Source organism: Haemorhous mexicanus, chromosome 10 (genome assembly GCF_027477595.1).
Source record: "Haemorhous mexicanus isolate bHaeMex1 chromosome 10, bHaeMex1.pri, whole genome shotgun sequence".
NCBI lineage: Eukaryota > Metazoa > Chordata > Aves > Passeriformes > Fringillidae > Haemorhous > Haemorhous mexicanus.
In genome coordinates this window covers 21,880,063-21,895,718 of record NC_082350.1, presented here as the reverse complement: position 1 = coordinate 21,895,718, position 15,656 = coordinate 21,880,063, and the positions used below count along the sequence as shown (strand labels likewise).

At 40.5% G+C, this 15,656-nt stretch overlaps 1 protein-coding gene across 7 annotated transcripts in view; it reads left to right on the top strand.

Annotated features, from left to right (window-relative positions):
• Positions 1–15,656, top strand: part of FNDC3B (fibronectin type III domain containing 3B) — a 184,649-nt gene that overhangs the window by 165,251 nt on the left and 3,742 nt on the right. For 6 of the 7 annotated variants that reach the window (XM_059855764.1, XM_059855765.1, XM_059855769.1 and 3 more), the window contains exons 24-25: positions 6,842–7,008; positions 9,794–9,921. In XM_059855764.1, coding sequence (XP_059711747.1) covers positions 6,842–7,008; positions 9,794–9,921 — 295 coding nt within the window. Of the gene's footprint in view, positions 1–6,841; positions 7,009–9,793; positions 9,922–13,931; positions 15,432–15,656 lie in introns of those variants that run through there. The other variant, XM_059855771.1, reaches the window with a different exon arrangement.

Genomic DNA, 15,656 nt, shown 5'->3' with positions numbered 1-15,656 from the left:
ACTGAGTGGAAATGAAGAAAAATCTGTTTCTGGAAAGCTCAGTACATAGAAACGTTAGTTGAGAGTAAGTGACCTTTATGTAAGGAGGACTATGAAATTCCTTTCTTTCTAAAATAAACTATCAGTTGTGACTTCATTTTCTAATTGTGGTAATGTCAAGAAATTTATGTTAATCAAATTGCACTACTTTCCAGAATACTATGGAATTTTTTCCTCTGTGGAGCAAGTGAACTTAATTAATGTTTTTTATTTTCTTCCTGCTGTGCTGTAATTAATCTTTAGTTGTTCCCACAACTAATTGCCCCTCTTAGTGTCTTAAAATGCTCACAATATGCAGTCTGAAAGGGAGAATTAGTAAATAATTTAAGAGTGGGTCATTTATCAGTTGCTTGTGTTTATTTAGATGACTGTATGTAGCAGCTGAGGTAAATTGTGTGATTTTTGTGTGTGTAGAGAATCACAATCAATATATACACATATTAATTACATTTTAAGGGAGAGCCATTGGTAAGGTTGACTAAGAAATATCCTCAACATATTCTTTAGAAACATAATGTGAGGATCATTGACAATTGCCCCACACTTCTGTTGCCTTCAGTTGGTGGTAGCAGGGCGTGGTTGGACATATGAGCCTCAACCTGGGCGTTTGCTCTGCCTTAACTTGAAGGTAGAATAGAAACACAGAGGGATGAGTTGCTGAATGTGCTGCCCTTGCCTGATGACTTTTGCATAATCATCCCCTGGTTACTGCAAGTTTCATGCAGTCTAATTAAAAAATTGTTTACACTCGTGATTTGATCAAGACAATTTACACCCATTTTAACAGCAATTACTGTTATATATCAGTCCTACTGGCTTGTGAAATTCTATTAAAATACAAAATCTGATAAGTTAATGTATCCTTGCAAAAACCTGCAGGAAAAAATTATTTTCATTTTGGGTAAAACAGTGATAAAAGGAAATTAGGCATCAGCACCAAGACAGATGGCATGCTACAGTTTGCACTGCAAGCCTGGCTAGATAGAAAGTTAATGTTCAGGAAAGTTTTCAAGCTAACCTCTGTTCGTATTGCTGCATTGTGTAGGTGAGTATTGCTATTAATAATAGTGATGTTTATGTTAGCAGCATTCTGATCAGATACCTGGGGCTTTGCAAATGAAAAAGAAGAGGGAGAAATGACCCAAGTGTGAGAGAGTGAACTTGTTAATGCATTTCAGCTTTCTTCCTTGAAGCAGGAGTAAACCAACATTTGTAGTAGGTGTGAGTGAACTGTATGTGTGTCATTATTTGGAATAAAGTGAAGCCTCAAAAAAACACGTTAAATGTGTGAAATGAGGTGTTTCAGCTGTGAGGAAGCTGGCAAGACACAGAGTAAGATGCTACTCCATAAGTGTATTCAAAAAATCCCTGCTTTGGTAAGAAAAAAATTTTTCTCCTTTATTTTGATCTGTGCACATCTGCAGGTACTTCAGACTTGATGGGTAACTGAATATTCCAGACAGCAGATCATAAATAAGAGCAGCATCTAGACCCAAGATCATCACTGTAATAAAAACTATTTTCTGCACATCTGTAACAACCTTATGAGAAAAACAACACCTTGATTAGAGTAATGACTCTCATATTTAGTCTCTAAAGTGCAATGGAGGCTCAGTTTAGTGCAGCAGGATCACATTGGCCAGTTTTCCAAGGGCACATTTTTAGGTTCCAGCTTCACTTTGCTGATGTTGGTGAAGCAGAGGCTGAGCTTGGCTCCCTTCTCCAGCTCTGCCCAGGTTCCTGGGGCTGTCACAGCAGCAGCTTGGACACCATGTGCTCAGTGAGCATCATTTGAGGGCCCATAAACTCTTAAAACTCTGGGAAAGTGGCTCTGATGCTGCGCAGGGAAAATAAACACATGTAGGGCTGTAAGAATATTGGTTTGCTGCTCTGAACTCTGTTCTCTTTTGGTTTTAGCTTTAAGCTCACTCTTATTTATTATTGTTAATTGTTGACAAGGTGTTGTAGCTGCCTCATCATCTACTTCTTCCTTTGAAATTACTGTCTAATTCCAAGAGGCCATTGGGTGCTCTCCCTGATTTCTCCCACATCTTCCATTCATTCAAATGCTGTTAATTCCCATTTAAGCTGTGCTCATTATGATCCTCCCTGCCTATTCCTTGCCCCCCAGATGTGGCTGCTCATAGGAATCTTCAGTCAGGCACTTGGCTGCTCTGTCTTCCATTCCTGTTGAATGTGCCCAGATGCTTCTTGCAAAAAAAAAAAATCAATTTTTCTTGTTGTGGAGGAGCTTCTGTAGGCTGAAATACTTCAACTCTCAGTAATTCCAGACGTCTGACAAGTGACTGTCTGTTGTGAATATGGGTTACAAACTCAAATTCAGCAGCAGATGAAAGATAATCTAGTAGAAACAGGCTAAAAATCGATTTTTGGCAGCAAGTACCCTTTGTCTAGCCTGCAGATGTTCTAGATAATTCAAGGAAGAAAACCAAACTCTTCCCATCTGTTATCACTTCTCTTCCTGCCTTTATCTGTTCTTCACTGCGTTTTGCTTTTCGAAGTATAAGGAAGGAAATGTTTCCTTCACTGGGCCCTGTTGTTAATATTATTATTCCAAAAAACCCAAAAATCATATTGCAGTGGTGAGCATGCATTATAATACAGTTAAAATATATAATATGTATTATAAATAAAATGTTCCAAAAGGAATCTTCCAGAAAACAGATCTTCAGGTCAAAGGGGCCAGTGCATCTCACCTGTTTGGTCCACACCTCATTTTAGGACTGGAAGCCAGAGTTGGGAGGGGTTGTGGGAGCACAAAACTCTTTTGGAAAACTCTTGTTTTATGTTTGCTTTCCCTCAGCACCTGCCTGCAAAAGGACATCCCAAAGAATGGCTTGGAAAAGTGCCCCAAAGCTGAAAAGGTTGGGTCACCCTGGAGCTGGTTATAGGAACAGTTATGGATGAGAGATGCTGCAGATGGAAACTTTCCCCTTTGAGTAGAATGTTTTAAAATACAGCCAAAATGAAAAAAAAAAATTGTGTTGACTTTACTTCTGCATCTCTGAATGAGATGGTTTTGGTTTGAAGCTTTGCTTTTTTTGTTGCCACACACAGTACAGGGAGCTGCTGGTGGAGAGAGAAAATCACATAAATCAGTGAGTGTCTGATAATGTTCTGCAACCAAATTAGAGGAGCAGTCTAAGAAAGTAGATGGGGGCAGTAAATGTGTAGATAATGTGATGTAGCATTAATAATGTTAAAAGAGCTGTTGGTTTGTGAAATTCTTGTCATTTAGTTTCTAATTAGGCAGTTGCCTTTGTGTGCTGGTGTGAAACCTCAGGTCAGCAGGTTGGACTGTGTGTTAATGACACTGTGTTAATGATTTCTCTCCAGCCAAAATCCTGACATCTGACCACATATTTTGAGAGGCAATAACAGAATCATTCAAGGCTCACTCAGCCTTTGTGCCTTCCCCCAAGATTGCCATCTTACTTAGTGCTGTACAGTAGAATTTCTTTCAAATTAAATTCTTGCAAGATCCAACAGGTTACCAAAATATCAACAAAACCCAAGAGTTTGAAAGGGAACCTGCTGCTCAAAATGTGCTGGGAATTAATGAGCAGAGGTAGAGCAAGTACATTGATATTCTTCTGCTTGACTGGAAGTGACTGAAGTAGAGGAAACAAAATAGCTGTGAGATGCAAAATACTTCCAAGAAGATCTTCACTGGGAATAAAAGGGTATTGATGAAAAACTAACAGCAGTGGTGTCTCCCTAGCAATTGCTGTAGGACACGATGTTCTTTCTCCTCTGCTGTGTGCAGGTAAATGAATAATCTGTGGCTGATGTGAGAATGTCTGGGAAGGGAGAATTGGGATCACTCTGTGAGATGAGGGAGAAGTAACCTCTGGGAAGTGCCCCCATCCCTGGAGAAAGTTGCTTTCTTTTTGGTCTCTGCTGTTAATTTGGTGGAGAGGTAGAGGCAACACCGCAGCATGGAAAATTAGAATAAATCAGGTTTAATTGTGGATGGTGCAAACTTAAAAAGATCCAGCTGTATTGAGAATGCCAGTAACCAGAGAGGCTGAATGTTTTCAAAGGCAGGGTGCCAGTTGAGGTATGTAGCCTATTGTCTTTTGAATTCAGCTGAGATTTGAAAATCTCTTGTTTTGAAGAAGATGGGAGGGAGATAGAGCACAGGGAAGGTTTCCATACACAGATTAGGTCAACATTTCAATGCATAAGAGATAAAGTCCTTGAAAACAAGCTCAGAGATGAATTGTTCTTGAGGCAGTGTATGGAATGAGGCCTGGATAAAGCACAGTGAGCAATAACAGGCTTGCTAAGAAGGCAAAGGTACATAGAGCTCATGTTCAAATGTGCTTTTATAAGTAGGTTTAGATTTTAAAAATGAAATTGCAGTAATATGAACATGTTACCTTAGTTAATTTTAATGTATGCTGCCTCACAGTAGCCATGTGCAGTTACACTGATTGACTCAACTCTTGAGTTCATTGTGGTCCTCCAGCAGAAAGCCCAGGAGAGTGAAAAAAGACTGCTCCATACCTATAGCCACCTATATCAATTAACTACAAAATTTTTTAAAATAACAGAAATAATCCTGGAGGATTTATGAAATGCCTACTTTACACATGAGGAAAATACTACCTTATCAAAAAATCACAAGCATTTTGAAGTTAGTCTTTCATCTTTATTACATGCCTTACATCATGATCTGCATCTTCTAACACAATTACAAAGCATTAGTGTCACAATAAAGCCCAACAGCAACTGAATTTGGCTTAGCCATCAGTGTTTCTTCTTGGAAAATTGGAAGCCCTCTTTCTTCAGAGATGGTCAAATCTCAGAAGTTTTAGGTGTGCTTCCATTGCAGTCCTGTGGTGCAAGCTTCTCTGGAACAGTTCTTGCTTTCCTGACAGAAGTTTTTTGAGACAGAGAAGTAGAAATGAGTGGAGATGGGAACTGGATGGGAGTACTGGTATTAACAGAACTGGGAGTATTTGTCCAGTTCCCAAATGACAGAAGGAGCTCAAATGTTTTTCCAGATCAGTTCCTCAGTGTTAGTCATATCCAAAAGATGAAAATGTCATTTGAGTCATTGGTATTGGCCATATGAATAACTGTAAATGTGTAAATGTACCTTAGGCCCAGCTTGGGGTGAGGGTGTGCTTGTCTATTAGCTGGGAAAGATGCATTTATCCTCCCTTGCTCACCTACCTCCACAAATGATTGCAAAGAGGTCATTAGTCTAAAACAGGCATTGGATCTTTTTTGCTCTCTGTTGCCCTTGGACCGGGGTCAGAGCCAAATCTCTACACTCCTGTGAGTAGTGCAGTGGTTTCTAAGCCAGCTGCCTGATTGAACTGCAAGAAGTGCAGGGGGGGAGAGTGTCTTGTCTCTTGAGTCTTAATGCTGTCCTGAGTATGTGTTCTTTGCTCATCACCCAGTGAATCTCAAGAAATTTTATTCCATGAGCATGGGTTTGTGTCAGTTTTTTGAAATGTGCTGTGGCTGCTTACATGAGCCTCAGAAATGTGGGATAGCAGGGAGTTCTTAAACTGGGTAAGCATAAGGTTAGGAAAATAATTCTCTGGAAATTGGCTCTAAATTCTCCTCTTAAAAACATGTGGGCACAGATCTTTAGTTTCCTATCAAGGTGTGGGTCTCACTAAAACTCAATAATAAGTCACATTAATCCTCAGAGTACATTTCCAGCATTGAATTACCTTAATATTTCCTTTTATTACAGATGGTTCTTGATCTCTGTTTGTACTTATGTGGATTGCAATCATAACGTAATTCAAATTGGTTTCTGTCCCTGAGAGCTAATGACAGACCCAGTTTCTTTGAAATGCTCAAATTGGTTGTACTCTGCATCTCATGCAAAGCCCAAGGATAAAGCTAGTGCCTAGATAGGGAGGTCAAAGGAAAATACCTCTTGGCTTCCTGGTGATTTAAAACCTTCTGAAATGGTTAAGATACTTGAATTAGGGTACTAAATAATAAAAAATAGTATGTGATCCCACGCAGCAAATTTTCTGTTCTCCAAGGCCAGGACTATTGCATCCAGGATGTTCCCTGGTGGAGGCTGAATGGAGGATGCACAGTCTGGGTGCTTCCTCTTTATTTGCTTTCATCCCCTCTGTGCTCAGCTCCTGGGGGTCAGGTGCTTAGCTAGAAATTGCTGGCTGACATAAAAGTGTTAGTGAAAAGCATTTATCTGAGCAGAGCAATAGAAGTAGAAGTCAGATTCTCTTTAGCAACTGTATACTTTTTTTTTTTTTTAATGACATTGATTTTGTTCAGTATTACATTGTTGGACAAGTTTGAGTGTGCTCTTGTTTAGTCTTGTCAATGGAAATGTTTTGGAAGGTGACACAGATGACTGCAAGACACGGCCTTTGTGTCTTAATGTGCAAATGAAGTCCAAATCCATTAAAGAGTCAGCATATTAATTGTGTTTCCATCATGCATGTAATCCAGCAGCAAACATGGGGTATTGTAGCAGGACACAGGCTGAATCCCTTTTAATTCTGTGGTGGTAGGGAGCCCACTGACAGATGTTCTTCCTGATAATTCATGCAATCATTTTGCAAGGTAATAGTAGTTTCAAAAGGGACAATGAACTTCTGCTTTCCCTGACCTCATCATCATCAGTATGTTATTAATGGGACATTTTTACATGTGTGTTTAACAGCCCTGCAGGGCACGTGGTGCCAGTTTTCACAAGGTGGATACTTCAAGCTGGTAAGTGCAATAACCAGAAATGTCAGTGCCACTCCATTGTAACTGCATACTCTCATTTTTATTGTTTCAGGTTTATCCCAATTTATAGGGGACCAAGTCACACGTACAAGATACAGAGGCTGACAGAATCCACCTGTTACTCGTTCAGAATACAGGCAGTCAATGATGCTGGGGAGGGACCTTTCTCAGAAATCTGTACCTTCTGCACAACTAAGTCACTCCCACCTGCAATCAAAGGTATGCAGTATGGGTTTTTATATGTAAGTAACTTGTAACTATTTATGTAATTGCTAAGTAGGAGGGGAGGTTGTAAGGGTTACCATAAGTATGTAATAACACTTGTGAGGAACCAGTTTGTGCTGACTGTAAGTTTCTCTTGAGTTGTGTAGTTACTTAATGGGAAGCTAAATTACCACCCAAAAAAATTACACAAGCAACATGAAGGTTATATCAGTCACTGTTGTAATAGAAAAAACTGTTCAAATGCTGCTGCTATCAATAATGTGTACCAGGGGATTGGCCTGGATTACCACAGCATTTATACAAAGGATCTAACAGCTCTAGTGTGTGTGTGTACTACCAACTTAAGCTTTAGTAAAGTTTAATTTTTTTTGTTGTGTACTTGATGTCCAATAGACATAATAGACATCAGGGTGGACCTTCAGGGTTTATTTTCCCTTTAATGTATAAAATTAATTATGATATTTCACATATAGAGCATTAGACTTAGAACTCAGCATGTGTTTCACTAGGAGAATTAAAGGCCTAATTAAATGAAGTTTTATAATGAAATGTCTTTTACTGTGTGTAAATTTTGTCCTAAGTAATTATGCTCCTGAGGAGGAGGAGGAGGAAGGAAGGAGCAAAAGACCCACAGTGAAAGATGTTTCATTATAAAACTGCATGTAATTAGGCCTTTTGTTCTAGGCCTAATTAGTCCTTCTTTGGCCTCTTACAAGGGCAGTGGGTTTGCTCTATGGGTTGTCAGATCAGCTGAGCTGGACTCAAATGCACCTTTTCTCCTGGGTGCTGAAGGCTTCCCTGTCAAGCCCTGTGATTTTCTGAGAGAAATGACAACTGTCAGTTTGTTAGAGAGATTTTTGTCTGCTTCTCTGTATTTAAAATCCAGCTTTGATTTTGACACCTTTTGTAAGCAAATATTTGGAGAGGGGAGAACACTGCCAGGGGTGCCTTTCACTGCTAAGTCAGTCACCCCCAGGGAGAAAACACTCTCCAGCAAAAAACACCTGTGTGATTGAGGGTGAGGATACTTTGCCAGGGGTGATTTATCCTGATGCACACCTTTACACAGGTGTAAGATGTGCTGCTCAGCCAAGGAAAGGGAGCTCGTGTGGCATGACCCAGGCTGCCTCTGTAGTCACACTTGCATTTTGTTGGCTGAAAATCCAGTTTATTCAGTTCACCTCACCTAGGTGTTTGTTTTGAACTCCCAGTCTGCCTCTTGAGTTCCTGTTAAGTGTGACTCATCCCCTGGGCTGAGTATGAAGCTGAGAATCAGTGGTGCAAATACCAGGTCGTGTGTGGGCTGGGATCTCGGGTACCTGACAGAGCACTGGCTGTGACAGAGAAAAGGGCATGACAAAGCTGTGCTGGTGAGCACTGCTGAGGAGAGGTGGTGCCATGGGGAGGACTGGTCTGATGCCAATGACAGTGTTGATTCCCTTCTGTGCTCTGAGAAATACAAAGGAATTTATGTGATAAACTTAATTTGGCTTTTTAGCTAGCAGAAGAAAGTGTGTGTTCTCCTATAAGGTCTCCTAATTACTCTCTTAGTGATGCCAACCCTAGAATAGCTTTGTTGTTAATGGCAGTGTTTTGTAAGTGTCAGACAAAAATCTACATGTATTGAAGTGAGGGATGGAAGGAGAAGGAAAAATAATTGAGATTGTTGTCAGTTAAGATAAAGGCATTTATTATCAGTCTCTCAACACTAGCAGATGTGCAGAGAGAAGTAAATGGATATTGATTACATTTGGGCCTTCATGATTCAAGTGTTCCTCTTGGGAAGTAACAGATCAGTCTAAAATTTGTGTAATGTATGCAGCAGCATTTGTTTCTTTGGTAGACCCTCCTGTTGTCTGTTTTTGTGGGGTTGGGGATCTAGATTGCCTTTAACAAGCTCATGTCCTTGCACGTGCACGTGTTAACCACCTGATACAAGTGTTCAGCACTCTTGTTTCTCCCAGTTTTATTCTTTTTTTTTTGGTATTGTGCTTGCTGGCTCTGCCTGATCAAGAGGTTGGTGAACCCTGAATGCTGTTGGAGTTTTCTTCATGCCTTCCAGTGGCAGATGCTTTGTTGTACATAAAAATGTGCTCCCCTGTCTGTGCTCTGCTAGACTGAGCTGTGAGCTTGCCCTGGGTCAAGGCACAGCATCCCTTGGCTTTCAGCTGCTGAGGGAGCCTCTGCCAAGGACAGCAGCCTTGTAACAGCTGACAAATTGAATTTCTCTGGAGTTCTAGTGAGAGCACTAGTCTTAAGTCTGGCTAGAAATAGCAGCTCTGATCAAGTGGGTGTCAGGCTCAGATTTATATTGAAGTCCAAGTCTTGAAAATTATGCTAGTCCTTTTGCTTCCCAGGCTGGACTTCATCTCTAATACAGAAGATTCTTTAGCTTCTCTTCTCACATTCTTTCTCCTGTTTTTCCTGAATGAAATGTTTGATATTATTCCTCTCTTTCAGTGGCATGTAGCATGGGAGGGATGCACAGGCATCTCCACTGGCACAGGTGTTTGCTCAGAACTTCACAGAATTGCTGCTTTATGAATGCCTGTGTAGTTTGTGCATTGGCTTCTGCTTTGAAAAGATCAGTGCACAGCACTGCAATTAAGTTTTGAAAGTTTTCTCTAAATCCACTCCTCCTTTGTAGCAGCTCACAGAGCTGACTGGTAAGAGTTGCTCTAGCCTTTTAAAAATGTTCTGGTATATATTACAGTGCTCATAAAATAAGATTTTGGTGCAGTCTTTATATTAAACATTAGCACATTTCCTTTTATTGTAGCCCCTCGAGTGACACAGCTGGGAGGAAACTCCTGTGAAGTTACCTGGGAAATGGTCCCACCCATGAAGGGAGATCCTGTTGGTTATATTCTGCAGGTACTGGTTGGAAGAGAATCTGAATACAAGCAGGTAGGGAAATGGTCTGGATTTAATATTGTTAAATTGATGGCATAATGGAAATGGTTTTGAAAATCCAGTGTGCTGTTTCTTTGTACTGTATTGAATTACACCCTATGGTGATGTGTCAGGGGCACTTTGGTAAAGGCTGAGTCAAAATTAAAAGCTGTAATGGGCTGTTTTCTCCCCTAAGGGAGTATATAGAACATCATTGTTTTATTGGAGTGATTTGTGTTCTTTCTGCAGTTAATCACTATTTTTAACTGTACTAACCTTTAAAAAGTTACAATTCTGTCCACCCATGCTTGCTTCTGAGCTGGCTGCTCTTAACCATTATCTGGAGATGAGATGAAGTCAGAAGATGACTCTTTCTAAGCCAGTTCCAAGACTGTCCATCAAGGTTTTCAGTCAAGTACACGTGAAGTGGTTTGTTCATCTGTCTCATTCCTGTCTGAGGCTTTGATGCACGTGTAACTGCTGTGTATCCTTTGTGTCACTGTGGAAATAAAGGCAGTGAAGTACAGCTGATCCTTCTTTCCTTTGTCTGTCTGGATTAGACATCACAAGTGGATACTTCCCCAGAGCCCCTGAAACAGATCAGCTCATTCACAGTTAGATCTTTTATTTCATCTATCACACCTCTGGCTGTGTGATTTGCAGTGCACTTCATCTGTGTGCTCTCTTTTTCCTGTGCTTCCTTTCATTGTCATGAGGATTCCAAATAAATCCAAATTAGGGAAATGAGATATACTATGCTAATTAGACTCTTATGCTGTGCCAATTAAACTCTTAAAAATACGTATAAGTTAGTGCTTTTTTGCAACTGTGTCTTTGTTCCTCTTCAGGCTGTTTTCGAGTGCTGCTGTGAACTAATGAATTATCAAAAACAGCACAGAAAATGCAGGACAATTCATGGGGGTGATAAAGATTTAGAAACCTAATGATTGTTTTTGTCAGGAAACATTTCTGGTGCTGGTGTAGGTCATGAAACCCCTGTGTACTTGTTGGCCTCATAATGTCAGTGGCAAGTGGAACCATTTTGCTGTTGCCTGATGTACAGAGAGGCTTTGGTGTGTCACCTCCAGGTACAGCTTCAGTGAACACAGCCCCAGTGCTTAAAATGTTCTGCAGTCCCTGGGGAGAGCTGGGCACAGCTTCATGTTCCTGGCACATAAGTGATGGCTTCATCTGCACAGTTCAGAACTTGTGGTGTGAAGAAAACAGCAGTGAGGGAAATAAAAAATACTTTCAGGGTCTTCTTATGTTGAAGGTCTTAATTTCTTATGAGGCACGAGGCTGAGGAGGGGTTTTTGTGTGCATTGTCACCACCCTGGAGGAGGTTTCTGGCTGGGATGCTCCAGGTGACACTTGGACTTTGCTGGCTGATAACCAGCCATGGGAAAGAGGGAGACTTCCACTGTTTCACCTTTTCCCATCAAGGTATTTTTCCTCCATCAGGACTGTGGGTGATGTCTCGGCACTGGGCCACGTCCCTGTCCATGAGCTGCAGTGCCTGCATGCTCTGAGCTCCTGTAATGTGCACAGAAGATAAAATACACAAACACCTTTCAGTGATTTTCTGGCTAGTACATTTCACCTGTGCTTTGACGTGCCTGTGATCACCTGTTATTATTTAACTTTAAAGTACTGGCACCAATATGTTCATTAATGTTAGTGATGTGTTAATTACCTTTGAAGTGCACGTCCTAAATTTGTTTTTAAATGTATTTTTTCCCCTGCAAGTGACAAATAAATTTTGCATATATATCTAAAGGGGTTTGTTATACTAGAAACATTTTTCAAATTGTTTTGAAGGGTGGCACCAATGAAATACACTCTAGATTTTCAGCCTATTCATGGAATGCAACATCAGCCACTGATAGGTTTTTGGGTAAAGCTGTCCTTTCTCTCTAGATTGTCACACCTGAGCTGTCTCCCTCCCCTGCACCCCAGTGTTTGCAGCCCTCCACAGCCCAAAAGCTGCTGATTTTCCACCTTTTGATCTAGCAGAGGTGATATGAAAGTACTCAAAAACTCTTTTTTCCAGACTGGGACTATCCCTGCCCTCCTCTGGGAGAATATTTTGTAAATATTTCTCTGCTGAGAATTGTCTGAAGAACTGGATTTGTTGGAGCTAAACAGATAACATTTTAGCTCCCTGGAGAGTATTTTAAAAAATGCTAACTACTCCTTTCCTTTTTTCTCACAGTGTGTTCCTTTTTGTGTATTTGTGGGCTTTATCTTCACAGATAATTTTTAAAACGCAATGCCATGGGACAATTCTCTTTAGGAAATCAAATCTTCCTTGTTTATGAATCAGGATGTAAGCCACAGGAGATTCCAGGAATCAGTGGCCTGGATTTGTTTTTCTGTTTCTTGCACTTCTATCCAGCATGGCTCACTCAGTCAGAATTTATCTCCAAAGTGTATTAATTTGTCTCTGTGTTTGCATAGCTTTAATGAGGATTTAGGGGAGGGGGCTGGGCTGTGCAGCACCTGCAGGAGCTGCAGTTTGGGATAACAAGTGGAATGTCCAGCATGCTAAGGTTTGGTTTCTCAGTTGAGCAGCTCTAGGGATGGAATCACCCGGGAACCAAATCCTCTTAAGAGCTGACCATGGGAAGTGAGAACTGAACTTTTTAAAGCTTCTTTATCCTTAAATTGTTTGCTGCTGAAGCAAAATGTTCTACCTTTGAAATTTCCAAGAATTTGGAGGCAGCAGTGTTTCATCAGCTTCTGCCAGGTCTCTTCTGAGAAAAAAAACTGTTTCCAAATGCTTTCCAAAAGAAGAAACAGTGTTGGTAGGATACACTGGGTGTGTGAAAATCCCCTAGCAGTTCTCTGGTCTGCACTGAGAGGTGGGTGCCTGGGAGAGCCCAGTTGGCCTCACCAAGCTCTCACATTAATTTTTGAGTTTTTACTTGGATTATATTGTGTAGATACACACAGAATATCTGAAACACTTTAGTGAACTGATAATTTCTGTAAAGCTTAGTCAGCCAAAGATGTGGTTTCCTTCTCTATTTTCAATAAGTCAAAGGCACTTGTGCTGGTTTTGTGCCAGAATATGACAGAATTACACAGGACCTGTTGGCATTTACCTTTGTAACCCAAACCATTCTCTGATTCTATCTTTTTATCAGTTTACAAAACAGGCTTTTATTAACTATTAAAGACATGGGCCATTGCATCAGGGTGCAGCAGCCAGGTGAGGTTACCTTGCACTTTCCAGTGTGCTTCTTATAGGGCAGTTATGGCTGTCAGTGTTATTGTTTGGAAAGGAGGCACATTGGGTTGGAATTATTTAATGAGATCAGTGAAACTGAGAAATCCTTGCCTGCAGGAGTACTCTTATCTCTCTAGCTCCATCAGTAGGATCAAATACTGTAAGTCTTCAGCAGCAGTTTATTACTTGTGATGATATTTCCATTGAGAGAGCCAGGCAAAAAGCTCATCACATTTTTATTGTATTCTGAAGTGTCCAAACCAAAAAGCTGGTTTTAGGAACTGAAATTATTAATTACGGGAGCACCAGAAAAAGCAAATCTTGCTGACAGTTATTTTGTCAGGGCTTGGAGTTGTGCTGACTCAGAATCTAAAGAAATGGAGTCAGGTGGAAGAATCCTGACTCAGTCCTGTGGGACCACAGAGTTGCCCACACCAGGTGGGTATTAGAAATGGAATTACCATTGGAGAGCAGAGTGGCAGAGTTCTTCTTGGGATGGGGGCTGCTTGGCAAACAGATGTTTCAACCCTCACATCACTTCTGTGGGCTGCTACAGCACTTGGAGTTTTGTTTTCCCTGCAATTGCTGTCACCCAGTGACTCATTCCTCGTTGGCATTGGGAAGACAAAGACAAGAGGAAAGGCAGCTGTGCATGGCTGTGGCTAGTCACAGGGGTTTATGGGATGAATTTGTTGTATTCCTGTCACTTGACCTGGAGGGAACTTTCTGTAAATGCTGAGCAATACTTGAGCAAGGCACCGTTTATTTAAATGTTGTTTCTTGATCTGTGACTCAGGTGTAAGAAACATGAGCCAGTTAGAGGAGTTGTGCTTCGTCTGGAAACCCAGACTCACCATCATTCAAACTGCATTTGGAAAAGCTGTGAAAGCTGAAAAGGAAAGAAGACACCTTAATCTTTGTGTCACAGACCTTCTCAAAAAAATCAACTGACTGTTTGACCGAGGGATGAGTCTCAGGGCCAAGCAGGGCAGGAAAGCTGGGAAGCTGAACTCTTTAAGTGGTCTTTAGCTGAGCAGGTTTCTTCTCTTTCCTCCTCATTTCTAACTACAGAGTAACACACAGGAAATCCTCTATGGGCTTGGGACTAGTTTCCCACTTGCGCCCCTTTTCTAAGATGAGTTCTTGCCTCTGGGAGGGCAGAGATGCTCTCAGCCTTCTGCTCCCACAGCCAAGAGAAGGGAAATGCTAAATGAGCAGAGGAAGAAGCATGTGAAGATCAGGATGTTTTCCCAGCAGAGACAGGCACTCTGAGACACTTCTTTCATTTCATAAAATACCAGTCTCAACATCCCTCCATTATATAAATTATTTGTTTTCAGAGTTTGTGAATATTTCCAGTGAGTTTTTTCCATTTAAATCACAAAATTGTCTCAGATACTCAGTTTTTTCTTTCCTTTCTCATACTGTGACTTGTGCTTTGAGTCATGTGGTACCTACCTTTGATTAACATAAATAGGTGATGGGTTTGGATTAGAAAACAACCAAATATAATGCAACCAAGAGGAAATTTTTCCCACCTTAATAATATTTTATTATTTCCACAGTTCTGAAAGTGCAATTTCTGGCAAGATTGCTGTTTCTTGAGAGAAATGTGAGGGGAAAATACATTAAAATTACATTTGTAAGCGATTTTACAACTACACATTAAATGACTTCCAATAACCTCGTTTGCAGGTTTCCTTCCTTTTGGGGCCAGACAGGGTGATTATGTCCCAGACATGTTTTAGGCATACAGTCACACTTTCAGAGTGCAGAAATACGTTTGTAGATTTATCACGCCCACAGAAGATTAGTGTGTGCTATCATTGCTGTGCTGAGTGATGTGTTTGTTGTCTGTCCCTGTGTGCACTGTGTTGAGACTTGTTGAGAAGTTCTCCACTGCCTCTGTTTTTCTGAAATCTGTGTTGAACCAGTGAGTTCCTTCGTTTGAGAAGTGTTTCTTTAGAGACTTGATGCCTGGAGAGGCCACCTAGAACAGAAGCTGGACAGAGTTAGAGAATAAAGTAGGTATTTATTAAAGGCTTTCAGCAGATACACCTTGGGCAGTGCAAAAGCCCCATGGAGGCTACAACCAAGATGGACAATGGCAATGAGTTTCTCAGACAGATATAAGTTTGGTCTATTTGCATATCCATGGCTAACTGTCCAATTACACCTTCAGGTAATGGAGTCACATTCCCCAAGTTTACTCCCCCAAAATTCATTTTTGTTTATATCGTATCATATATATTTGGGGTTTTATTTACATTATTAAACTTATCTTTATATTTTATTATTACATTATATTATTTTATATTTTATTGTTTTTATATTTGTTGATATTCTATTTATATTCTATTAGTTTATGCTATATTTTATTAGTTTGTTATATTCTATTCTAATTCTATTCTGCTCTGTTCTGTTCTATTCATTTTTCGGGGCCTGGGCCTGCAATGACGACCTTGGTTCTGAGGCCTGGAAGGATTGTTTTGTTTGACCAAACTCTGGAGAGAGCTTACTA